The following is a 12248-nucleotide window of genomic DNA, read 5'->3' on the forward strand; positions in this document are numbered from 1 at the left end:
TTCTCCAACTTTGTCTTGGGCTCTGATCACCCTCGTTCATTTTGCCCAGACACAGTGGCCTTCTCTCTGCATCTCAGACCAGCGGTGTTGCTTCCTAAGGTCCTTATACCTGTGGTGTCCCTGAAAGACCCTCCTACCCCAGGACTTCCTGTGACTAGCTTTTTGTTGTGATTCAAATCTGGGATCATATGTTACTTCTTTAGGAAGGCCTTCCCTACCCAGCCTTCCCACTCTTTATCAAGCTTGCTCTCTCTTCTGTCTTTGCCAAACCCTCTCAGTAGTTGACATGGTCTTATTCACATCTCCTGTCCTCTTGACTGTCTCTCCCAGCTGGAACATAAGCTCATGAACATGGCCTTGTCTTGTCCACGGCTACTTCTCCAGCATCTAAAACTATAAACATTTGGCAGCAAAGGATCAAGAGCATTATGAAATGTTTACAATAATTGGGGGAAAGTAGAATACAAAATCCTGTGTACTCTGGTTACAGTGATTCAAACAAAATGACGATTTAAAAATAGTAGTAAAGGTTAAGTGCAAGGTTAAAGTAACATACAAGCATCAAAGAAAAACTATAAGACAATCCACTTAAAAGATTACATTTTCATCTGTGATATTAACTATAAGAAATTAACAGGATAGCTTTCCCTATAATTCAGTGATAAGAGCAACACTAGCTAGCCTTAACAGTGTAAAATGAATTGGAAATAGTGCTAGCTACTTTCTATGTGTAATCTTGAATTCTCACAGCAGCCCTGCAAGATAGGTGATGCTTTCCCCATTTTACAGATTTAAAACCTGAAGCTTAGAAATACTGAGAAACTTGCCCCCCACACAGCTAAGTGGTTGAGCCACGATACAAAGTCAAGTCTCTCCAGTGATGTCTCTGTATTGGTGGTGGTGTCTAAGAATCTTTTGTTATTGAGGTCGAAGTTATACACAATGAAAGGCACAGATCTTAACTATATATTTGGGTCCACTTTGACAAATGCATACACTCATGTATGCTACACTCCTATCAATGTAAAGAACATCACCCAAAAGTTTCTTCGTGCACCTTCCCTGTTGCTCTTTTCCCCTGTAACCACCGATCTAATTTCTATCACCATCAATTAGATTGCCAGTACTAGAACTTCATACACATTGAATCATACTGTATCTACTCTTCTCTGTCCATTTCTTTCATTCATCACTGGAGTATGTTCCATATTTCTATCTGTTGTTACAGTCTTTATTATTTAGAGACCTTTGTGCCACTCAAATTAGTGAAGCATAAAGTATATTGCTTATAGTACTTTTTAGGGAGGGTTTGTACCACTGAGCATTGTGAGTGCTGGACTAAGTATCAGAAATCCTGACTTCTAGTCCAAAACTCTACTACTAGATGGCTTTGTGACATTAATCAAGTTATTTGTTTAAATATCTCTATAGATACGTAGAGGTATAGGATTCTATTCCTCTTATAAAAATATAAAAGAAAGAATGCCAGGTAACATGTGATATAGATACCCAGAAGCCTGGTAAACTCTCTATTAACCATGGTAATAGGAAACCAAATAATGGATAGATAAAATCATAAAAAACCTAAATATTTGTCTTAATGCTCTTTTCTCCATACCTCTCAAAAACCTTACTAACAAATGCCATCATACTTGTCTTAATTTTTCCTCAAATATAAAAGTCCCTAGAGAAACAACCGTAAAACAAGAATTTGGACTTAGTCAGCTGCCTGGTTAATCCTAGAGTTTCTTAAGTTACTGAGGGCATGAATGCTTGAAGGAATGTGGGGGTATACATTTGAATGACCCTGTCATATAATTTTTATTTTGGTTGGGAGGAGGATGGATGGTCAGATGGATGGATGAATGGATGGACGGACAGATGGATGGACTGAAAGGAGGGAGGGAAAGAAGGACTACTGAAGTGAGTTTCTGAATTTGAGTGACCTATGGTACTATATAAAATGAGAAAAATCCCAAAGGAAAAAATATCCCATCTATATTATGGAGGCATTCATATCACTTACAATATTTTTTAGTACTAATATTCAAAAGGAGGGCAGAACCTTTTCTAAGGGGTGGTGTGTATTTCCTAACAAACTGCAAAGGAACAAGCTTAAGGAAAATCACCTTCGCCTGTTGCTATTAGGGGTCTCGTGTGACCCAAGTCAGCCTCCCCCAAGTGAGAAGGTACCTTCCCTGGTGACAAGGTGGCTCCCCACCACATGCATGCTGAAGATAAGCTGCACAACAGAGTTGGGCTTTAACCCTCATGGATACTTTGTACAGTGCTTTCATCCCTAGGAAATGGGCACCTGAAACAGATACAAGATCTCTTGAGTTGCATTTTGAATGTGATTGCCTGGAGATTTAATTAGCCGATGTATGTAAAGTACTTTGAGGTTGAAAAGTACTAAGTGGCAAAAGAAAGGCAGCCTGCTTCTTGTGCTCCAGAGTGCCACTTGCCAATTAGGTCACAACAATCTTTAATCGGTCCACTTAAAGGTGCTTTATCTCCTTTCCTCAGGGTTTGTGTCACCTCCTACCAGCATGGGTAAATCTTTACACCCTAGATCCAGTTATTAACAGTAACCAGTAATTTCCATCGAAGATGGTGCTGGCTTTGAAGCCTGGAATGCTGAGGTCACTAACAATCTTATCTCCCTTTCATTAACTGGCTCTGCATCACAACTGTGAGTCAGCCCCCCATATCAACTGTTTGGAGTGAAGATCAGTGAAGAAATCAGAACCAAGAGGGCTCCAGTTACAGTACTTAATCTAGCTTTCCCTAGCTTGATACTCCTGTAAGCACCAGGGATCAAGAAATAAAGCTAAAAACAACAACAAAAATTAACTCTATGATTACAATGTAGATGTAGAATAGGTACAGAAAGACATTAGTACCTCATAAATGTGTATGATGCAAGCCTACATCCTATTCCCCAAATCCTATTGCTTATTTTATTTAAAGCAACCTATTAACACCAACCTATGAACAGACAGTTTCCCCAAAGCTACAAAGCACAGCTTCTGAAAGATGTTTTCCTTTGCTCAGCTAGCTCACTCACAGCCTGTCTGAACAGGACAGGCCCTGAAGGCCCTCAGGGCTGGATGCTGCAGATAGCTGGACACCTCTTGGGACCCTGCTGTAAGGGCACCCTGCTCCTCTGCCCCTTCAAATGAGGGGAGAAGCTGGGCCTTAGCATAACATGCGTTGTATGGCTCTGTATGTCCCTTCCATGCAGGATAATGGACCACTGCCCTCGTCTCTACACGTCTCAAGTATGTCTGCCTGAAGGGGCTTTCTCCACAATATTTTTAAAAACCTATTTAAAAGAAAATTAGTGTGGTTAAGTCCTGTATGTCTCCTGCATGATTGTGTTGTCAATATGTCTTATAGAGTGCTTTTTGTCTAACTACATTTCTTTCTTTTCTTTTAAATTTTTTTGTTTATTTATTTTTGAGAGAGAGAGACAGAGACAGAGACAGAGTGTGAGCAGGGGAGGAGCAGAAAGAGAGGGAGACAGAATCCGAAGCAGGCTCCAGGCTCCGAGCTGTCAGCACAGAGCCCGATATGGGGCTCGAACTCACCAACTGCAAGATCATGACCTGAGCCAAAGTCGGACATTCAACCGACTGAGCCACCTAGGTGCCCCACTGCATTTCTCTTTCTGTGCTAACCATATTTTTAGAACACATGTTAAAAAGAAGCATCTAGGGGAGCCTGGGTGGCTCAGTTGGTTAAGCGTTCGACTTCGGCTCAGGTCATGATCTCGCGGTCCATGAGTTTGAGCCCCGCATCAGGCTCTGTGCTTGACAGCTCAGAGCCTGGAGCCTGTTTCGGATTCTGTGTCTCCCTCTCTCTCTGACCCTCCCCCGTTCATGCTCTGTCTCTCTCTGTCTCAAAAATAAATAAACATTAAAAAAATTTTTTTAAAAAGATGCATCTATATGTAGGCTGCACTATAAGTGCCATTAATTGGGTTCTCCCTTAATAAAGTGAATACTTTCTTTTACCACCTTAGGCTTTTTTTACAAGTGGGAGCATAAGGAATACAGTGTTCTCATTCACTGTCCATGAAAGCTCTACCATGCTAAATAGATTTTTCAGTAGTGTCTAAGCCATACACACACAGAAGTATTTCCTTCCCTTTGTTTAGTAGCTCTTAATAGCTCCTGGTTCCAAATGATAAATGCTACCAATTGAAAATAAGTGGTCCCCAACCTAGACTAATGGGATCACTGAGGGGTCACAGGATCCTGGAGACCCCCTCAGGCACCATCCAAGGGGTCAGTACAGCACATCCTGAATCATAACTAACCAGGCTTACATGCAAGGCCACCAGTGGAGGTGACAGTGGTGATGATGTGAGGGCTCTGCAGGGCATTCAGTGTGGGGTATATATGTGTTACCCTGTGCCGAGTGCCTCCCAGCAGCCTCCATCCGGGTAACTGAGGACAGGGACACAATGCAGGGCCTGCTCACTCAGTTTTGCTCCCTTTGCCACTTTATCTCCACTGTCAGTACGTTCTTCGCTCATCAGAGCCGGTGCTGACTGACTCAATTTCCCTGAGGTTGAGCCCAAGCATTGTTTGGGGTCTGACGGCATTCTGTCAGCTCCTGCTGATGGACAGTCCCACCGAGTCCAGCTTCCTGAGCAGACGAGACGGCCTGCTGTTTTCTTCTTGTCTCTTATCACCTCTTGTCATTAAAGGAGAGGCCTTGCTTCAACTTCAATTTGTGCTGATATATGGCAGTAAAAGGGAAGAGAGGGGGAAATGTTCGTTCCGTTATTAAGGCCACTGCCTTTCTTACTGCTCTGAGATTCACTCCGTCTCTGGGAAGGTTTCAATCAAATGATGTAGTTGTGAGCATGCAAGAGTTTAAATTGCCCAATAAGAGACATACTATATTGCAAACTTTCTGGGGGAAATCTCAGTCTTCATTCCCCCACCCCATTCTTGCTGACTCCCAGCTGCACATCTTGAATCTTGACTGGGATATTCTAGGCATCTTTAAAGCTTTTTCCATTTTACTGAAGTTTGTTGTTGTTTTGGTTTTTGGTATTTTGTTTTGTTTTAGCATTTCTTTTTCTCTAAAAAGAAGCATTTACCCAAGAGTAATCTTTTTCTGCTCACTCCACATTAGCATAAAGTTAGATCAAGAACCAAATTTGCTTCATTCTTTTATTCCCTTGGAACCTAAGCTATTCCTCAATTTTGCCTTTAAAAAAAAAACAGAAGAAATGAATATCCAGTGTTACTCACAGCTCTGTATTTTAAATTCTTGAAGATATAACCAGGGCTTTCACCAGTCTTAGTTTTCTTTATTAACATCCCCTGTCTATACATCTTCTCCTTATTTGTAACACTCAAGAGTCAATTTCTTTCAATATGCACATTAGAAATTTAACAACATCCTGCCAAAAGTGCTCACACTCTTAAAATGGTTCTCCACCTAAACAGCTGTCCTTTGCAAACCTCACAGGCAGACCTGTTGAGGAAACATGGTATCCAACACATGATTTGAAATAAATATTTAAATTTCCCCAACACAACCACAGAGAAAAAGGGAGACAAAGAAAATTACACTATGAATTTTGAGAAGTTATCCTATGTTGTCAATCTATTTATTAGCACTCCCCACAGTGATTTTCAGGAGAGAGGGTGGGTATCAAAGACATTTAATGTGTTAAATGATGATCAAAATTTTAAAAAGATTGGGGGCAGGGAGGAAAGAAGACTAACCGGTGTGATTTAAAGATGCGCTGTTATCTTGATTGAGATAAAAAGGCACCCAGGAGATTTGAGGAAAGGGAACTATAGTTAGAGTAGAAGATAATGGCACAGCATGGTCTCTCCTTTTCTGGATTTTATGTTAACTACTGTGGGCTCAGGAACTGGCTTAATGACTTTTCCAGGATTTGGTCTGGCCCTTTATCAGTTCACTATAACAAGAACATAAGCCAGGAAAGCCTGAAAAATTGCTGCAGCAAAACATGCCCTCCTACTGGGCTGCTGTTTCCAACTCTGGCCATTGGCATTGGGCCTGTAGGGTTTATGCCTAGACAGAGCCATCAGAGGACAGCTCCTAAAGGTCTGACCAGTCAACGGTAGGCAGGGAGTCCGAGAAAAAATAAGGGGGCTCTGGGCACCTGGACATGCACGTTTTCTCTTTGCTCATGCTGTTTTGCTGCTGTAAAATGCTCAGCTAAACCTAATTGAATTTGACAATAATAAATCACATGTTGAAACTGTATAGCTCACCTAAGGAATAGCAATGGAAACAGTGAAGACACCAGAAGCCAGAGTTCAGGAAATGTCATATTCACATAGAAATGCTTTAAATTTTTCCCAGAGCTTTATTCTCTCTCTCTCTCTCTCTCTCTCTCTCTCTCTCTCTCTCTCTCTCTCAGAAAAGCTCCAGACCACCCAGTGCAGAAAGCCCATTTTGGAAAGTGTACATAAAATCTCCTTAATCAGCTCTTGCCCCTGTTGTCATACTATGACTTTAAGCCTATAAATAAAGAAGGAACTGAACTGTCAAAAAAGAAGAAAAGGACAAAACAGATGAATCATTCTTCTCTCTCCTCCTTAGGAGCTGATCACGCCCCTAGAGGAGAGGATTTGTCAAATGTAAAGGGAAACTGTAGTGTGACCTTATCTGCCTCCCTCTCCCTCCCCTCCCCTTCCCCTCTCCACCCCACCCCAGCATTGCCCCTGTAGTCCTGTGAGAAGAGCGGTTAGTTCCTGATGTTCTTGTAAGAATCCAGCTTCCCCAATCCCATTTCTTTTCACGGTGGCAGAAGCCTTATTTAAAGAAGCATTTGTGTGTCCTTGCTGTCATTCCAGAGCCACCTATACTCCTGGGCCACACTTTCCCCACCCCACCCTTTAAGTCCACCTTATGCCCCAAACCCTGCAGCCTAAACCATTTACTATATATTTTCCCTAAAGGGACCCAACAGAAAGAAGTAAGAAAATCCTTCAGGAGAAGTGAACAAGCTAGGATGTCCCTAATCTTTCCCTAAAAGTTGACAGGGGCAAAAGCACACGGACTAGTCTAGATGTTAGCTCAGTAGCAGCTGGCATAGAGAGCTGCTGCTTTGTTTTGATGGAACCTCATCCTCTTCCTTCACTAGGTCTCTTGGTCTAATTAAATTTCAGGGAGACAGAGCCTTGGCAGAAGGTTAAAGTAAGCTGCTAGACTGGAATGTAGGAGCTGGGCTCAAAACTAAATTGGGAAGTTTAACTGGGTGCGTCTCTGGTTTCAATGAAATACTTTTACAGTGTATGGTAGCAATGTCTGTTGCTGAGCTTTTGAAAACCATTTTTCTTTTTCCTTAATTGTAGTTCCCTAGTTGTTTTTATATTATGAGCTACTTGTAGAAAAATACAGGAAACATAATTACAATACAAAGCTCCCTTTCCCAAGCCTACTGAGATCATTTGAAGCCAAAATGGGTTTTAGGGTTTTGCTAACTATAAGTTCAGAGCCATGAATTGCATCCTATGCAATGCTGGTTGATTTACAGCAAGTGTTATGTGATTAAACAATAACCATGTTTCTTCAAGCTATGTAACTGCTATAGAATTGAGGGAGGCTGTGTTGCTTCATGACGCCACATTTCACAGCTCTCTGGGGAAAAAGAATGAATATCTTTGTGTGACTTTTATAGTAAAATAGAGAAGTATTGTGGAAATATATACAAGTTTATTTAGGGAAAGGAAAGAGAAATAAATTAATTTGTTTTTCCACTTATATTTCCAGCACTCCATGCAGTGTTAAATTGCCAGTTATTAATTTTTGTATCCTACTTTTCCTGAAGAATCTGTATGTGGACTGTTAGGACCAGCAGAAATAACTTGTTTTATTATTATTTAACACTCTGGAGAGGAAATCAGTACTTCACTGTATTGTGAAATGCAAACGCCTTTGGGAGTTTGATTTATTCAAGCCTAAAAAGTAATGATGGATGATGGAGAATGAGCGTTGTTGAATGTACTCTGTTAGAGAACGATTTCAAGCATACAGTACAGGGCGCTGCCGCCCTTATTCAAGGTGGGTCCATTCCAAGCCCCACCTCCAGTGATGCTTAGAACTGTCAATAGTACTGAACTCTATGTATACTATGTTTCTTCCTACACATACACACCTATGATAAAGTTTAATTTATAAATTGGGCACACTAAGGGATAAACAATGATAACTAATAAGAAAACAGAACAATTATAACAATATCCCATAATAAAAGTTATGTGAATGTGGTGTCACTCTCTCGAAATACCTTACCGTACTGTACTTACCCTTCTTGTGATGATGTGAGATGATAACATACCTAGTGATGAGAGGCAGTGAGGTGCATGACGTAGGCATAGGGGTAGGCTACTGCTGACCTTCTGACTGTTTGCCTGCTCCAGACTCAGTTGAAGGCAGGTAACTGAAGCCATGGAAAGTGACACTGAGGGTAAGGCAGGACTATTGCATGCTCATTCAGAAGTAGCATCCAGACACCCTTCAGTATGGAAGTCTCAGTGAAGGTGGGCACCAATTCTGCCCAGCCCTTTGTGGCCTTTCTGATCATGAATCTCTAACAAACTCCCCACACGTGCTACCTTTCAGGGAATCTGAAGAAAATCAGTGGGCAGGCTTTCAAGCTGCCGCTTCATTATCTGTTACTTTCACTTGATGTAACTGGTTTTAGGCTGTTCTTTAATATTGTGTATAACTAAAATAGTTTCTCAATGGGGTATATATCCTGTTTAAAGTACAGCTCTTTGTCATACCACCTTCACATTCTTCTGTCTTAAGGACTCATCTTGTGTACTGTTTGATGAATACATTTGTACATGTATTTAGGCAAAGCTAAATGTTTATTTCACCCCCCCAATGGTCTGTTTCAAAGTACGTCTCTTTCCTCTTTCTTTCTTTCTTTCTTTCTTTCTTTCTTTCTTTCTCTTTCTTTCTTTCCTCCCTCTCCCTCCCTCCCTCCCTTTCTTTTTTCAAATCCTCTTGAAATTCTCATCTCAATGTTCTTCCGAATCAGTCTCCAGAAATCTATAATAAGAAATGGGTGAGTGAGGGCTGAGGTACAGGATTTATACATCTCCCTATAGTTTTCTATTAGACAGTTTCCTTCTAAGGAAGTCTCTTAAGTGGATGGAAACTCTCCTAAAGCAGTTCCATGCCTGAACTGGTAAAGCTGAGCAGGGCCGACCCAACCTGAGTCTTTGGCGTTATAAATAGATGATAGATAGATAGATAGATAGATAGATATTTTGATAAGACCTTGTCAGATGGGATGAGAAACGCAAGGATCAAGTAAATGTCAGCTTCGTGTACAGGAGCTGGAGGGTCGTTTCAAAATCAACTTGATCTTCCATCAGAGCAGTTAGGGAACGCTGGGCAAAGGAAGGAGTGCGGTGGAGCTGAAGAAGCTGCAGGGTGCTGGCTCTTCGGAGCTGTATTTTCAGACAGCTGGTTGCACGTATTAGTGGGTCGTGAGGTGAAGTGGCTTGAGATCATTATTTTCTAAGGAATGGGACAGAACAGAACAAAAGAGAAAATACTGTATGTCGTGCCCCTGGACAGTAAGGGCGAGGATTGCTTCGTGAAACTTCAGTTTCGTTTTATGTGCACGCGGGTGTGCTGGATGGCAGTGAGCCGCCCGTCTTTACCGTGGGTCAGGAAAGCTCGAGGCCACCGCCCGGAAAGAACAGCTCTGCGGACCGGGGATTACCCAGCCCCCCGCCGCGGAGTCCCGGGTCCCCCAGCGCCGCGCGCCAGCACGCTGCGGACCCGGCGCCCCGGAGCCCCGGAGCCTCCGGGGTGAGTCGGAGCGCGCCCGCGGAGGGCTCACGGCCGTCCGCCCTGCAGCGGAGAGGAAAGCTGCCGCGGAGCGCGGGGGCGGGGAGGAGGCGTCTGCTCATTTACTCCTCTACTTGCCTGAGAAGTGCGGTAATTCGAAACAGTTCTCACAGTAGCGTCCCTGACAACTTCATGTTGGGGTGGGTGTGTGTGTGTGTGTGTGTGTGTGTGTGTGTGTGTGTGTGTGTGTGTTTTAAGTCATTTAGCGTCAATGGGACGCCGCGGAGGGGAGGGGTGGACAGGAGGAGGTGGCTGCGTGAGCTGGGGACGGAACCGCTGTCACGGTCCGCACTGATCTGTGCCGCGCATTCTTAAACGCGACCTTCCCAAGATTTACGGCTCCGGGAGCCGCGACTGAGCGTGCCTGACGGGGACCAAAAGGAGGGAAACGGGGAGCCAGCCGTGTGCATCCTGAGCTGCCCGCCGACAGCAGCGGGAAGGACGCCGCCGCCGCCGCCCCCGACTCACGTCTGCTTTATCTTTCCCTCCCCCCGCAGGACTTTCTGCAAGGAGATTGCACCAAAGCGAAACAGAAGCTGAGCTGGAAACCCCGGGTCGCTTTTGATGTAAGTGCCTTTTTTTACGGCAGAATCCGCTGGCCCGCTCGCTGCGGGGCTGGGCCGGGTCGGGCCCGGCGGGAGGGGTGGCCGGCCCGGCGAAGCAGCGAGGCGTCCGAAGCAGCAGCGTTCGGGCCCCGCCGGGCGCCCTAGGTGTCCCAGGCTTGGAAGGAGAGGAGGGGGCAGGGTGGAGGCGGGTAGGGTGGAGGGAGGGTTGCCGAGGCCGCTCCGCGCGCGCCACAGGGGGTGGAGGTGTCACCGGGAGAGTGTGGCAGAAACTTCTCCTTCACCGCCCACCCCCTTTGTCTCGGGTCCCAGGAGCTGGTGAGGGAGATGGTGGACGCCGACGTGGAGCTCATGAGAAACAACCCCAACGCGTGAGCGCGACCGCGGAGCCCCGAGCCGCCCCTGCCGGCCTACGGTCCCTGCTTGGAATCGGCGGGTGCGGGGCCGCAGGTGTGATCTGGGAGGGGCGGGAGAATCCGGCCCGTTCCGTGCGACCCTCCTTGCCACTGCGCCTTATTCCCGCCGTTAGGATGTGGGACGGCTGAGGTTTGTAGCAGCCGGGACGTGGCACTCCGGGGTTCGGCCCAATTTCCATTTGTCGAGGCCTCTTCTGAAGGGTTTTGTGAAATCAACAAGATGTTTTAATCACAAGTTCACTATACTTGAAATTATGTCATTAGACAACTGAAATTGTGGGGCTTTCAAATTGTTTTTCTCTTTTATTAAAAATGTCCTTTCTATGAACTAGCATTAACAGAGTCGATGTCAATGTTTTTCCCGAAGTATAAGAGCGGCTATAAGGACCCCCAAACAAAAACACCCAAATTCTTGCCTTGGAGTGAAATAGCTTCCTTTAAGCCTCCCTCCCTTTGGAGAGAGCCCCTGCAGGTAGACCCCTGCTGGGCCTGAGCCTGGCCTCTCTGGAGTGTTCTCCTAAGGCTCTGCCTGGGACACTTCTTTCCTTCTGGTGACAATAAGCCACTCTATCCAGCCGATCTGGAAACCCAGTTCCTGAAGAAAGGAGGCATTCACACCCCCTCAGGTCTCTCTGCTGACTATAATTAGAACCCACGGGGCTCCCACCATCTCAAAAGAAGTCTTGAGAAATAGAGGGGGGCTAGAAGAAGCAACGTGAAGGTAAGTAAATATTGTTGGAACATTCCAGGCCAAAGCCCCTGATTTACCCAGAGGTCTCTGAACCCATGCCTTTCCTTGTGGTCTAGAATCTTTCACACAATACTTATTTCCAACCACTTCTCAGTACCAGATCACTTTTTAAATCTAATTTTGATTTAGTCATTCAACCAATTTATATTAAGTAACTAATATATGCCAGACATTGTGCATTTGAACTACATCAATGTTAATTAAAAATTATAATAAAGAGGTTTAACTTGGGCCTCAGATGACTGGATCCACTTTTATTGAGTGCATCATTTAGGTGGCCTGGCTTTCACCGCAGGTATGTTCTCCTGAGCTGTGTACAGTGGATTAAGGCAGGTTAAGGCAGGTGGACACATAAATGTATATAACCCACAAGCAGCAAGCAAAGATTTGTGTACAGGTGTATACTTCTGCATGAAATACAATATTTTGCCCTAGAATAAACTGGGTCAGGACTCTTCTTTTCCCCCCTCACTCCACCTCCAAGGAAAATAAAATAAAACTTTACAGCAAATGGAATTCCAGCCTTTGCACATGCTTGTGTGAATGCCGGTGAACTATTTCTGAATGTCTTCACCGGCAGGTTTATGATCTGGGGGAGGACCCAGGCTCCAACGGCTGGCGGCAGGAAAGAGGGCTCTTTGTGTGGCTGCC

At 44.5% G+C, this 12248-nt stretch overlaps 1 protein-coding gene across 2 annotated transcripts in view; it reads left to right on the forward strand.

The window, feature by feature from the left end:
- The window catches only part of GMDS (GDP-mannose 4,6-dehydratase), a 629071-nt gene extending 617891 nt beyond the window's left edge, over positions 1-11180 (forward strand). For both annotated transcript variants that reach the window (XM_045057196.1, XM_003985853.5), the window contains 2 exons: positions 10365-10433; positions 10743-11180. In XM_045057196.1, the coding sequence (XP_044913131.1) occupies positions 10365-10433; positions 10743-10805 (132 nt within the window). In that variant the 3' untranslated portion in view covers positions 10806-11180. The remainder of the gene's footprint in view (positions 1-10364; positions 10434-10742) is intronic.
- Positions 11181-12248: the final 1068 nt, after the last annotated feature.

The sequence above is a fragment of the Felis catus genome, chromosome B2 (genome assembly GCF_018350175.1).
Source record: "Felis catus isolate Fca126 chromosome B2, F.catus_Fca126_mat1.0, whole genome shotgun sequence".
Classification (NCBI taxonomy): Eukaryota; Metazoa; Chordata; class Mammalia; order Carnivora; family Felidae; genus Felis; species Felis catus.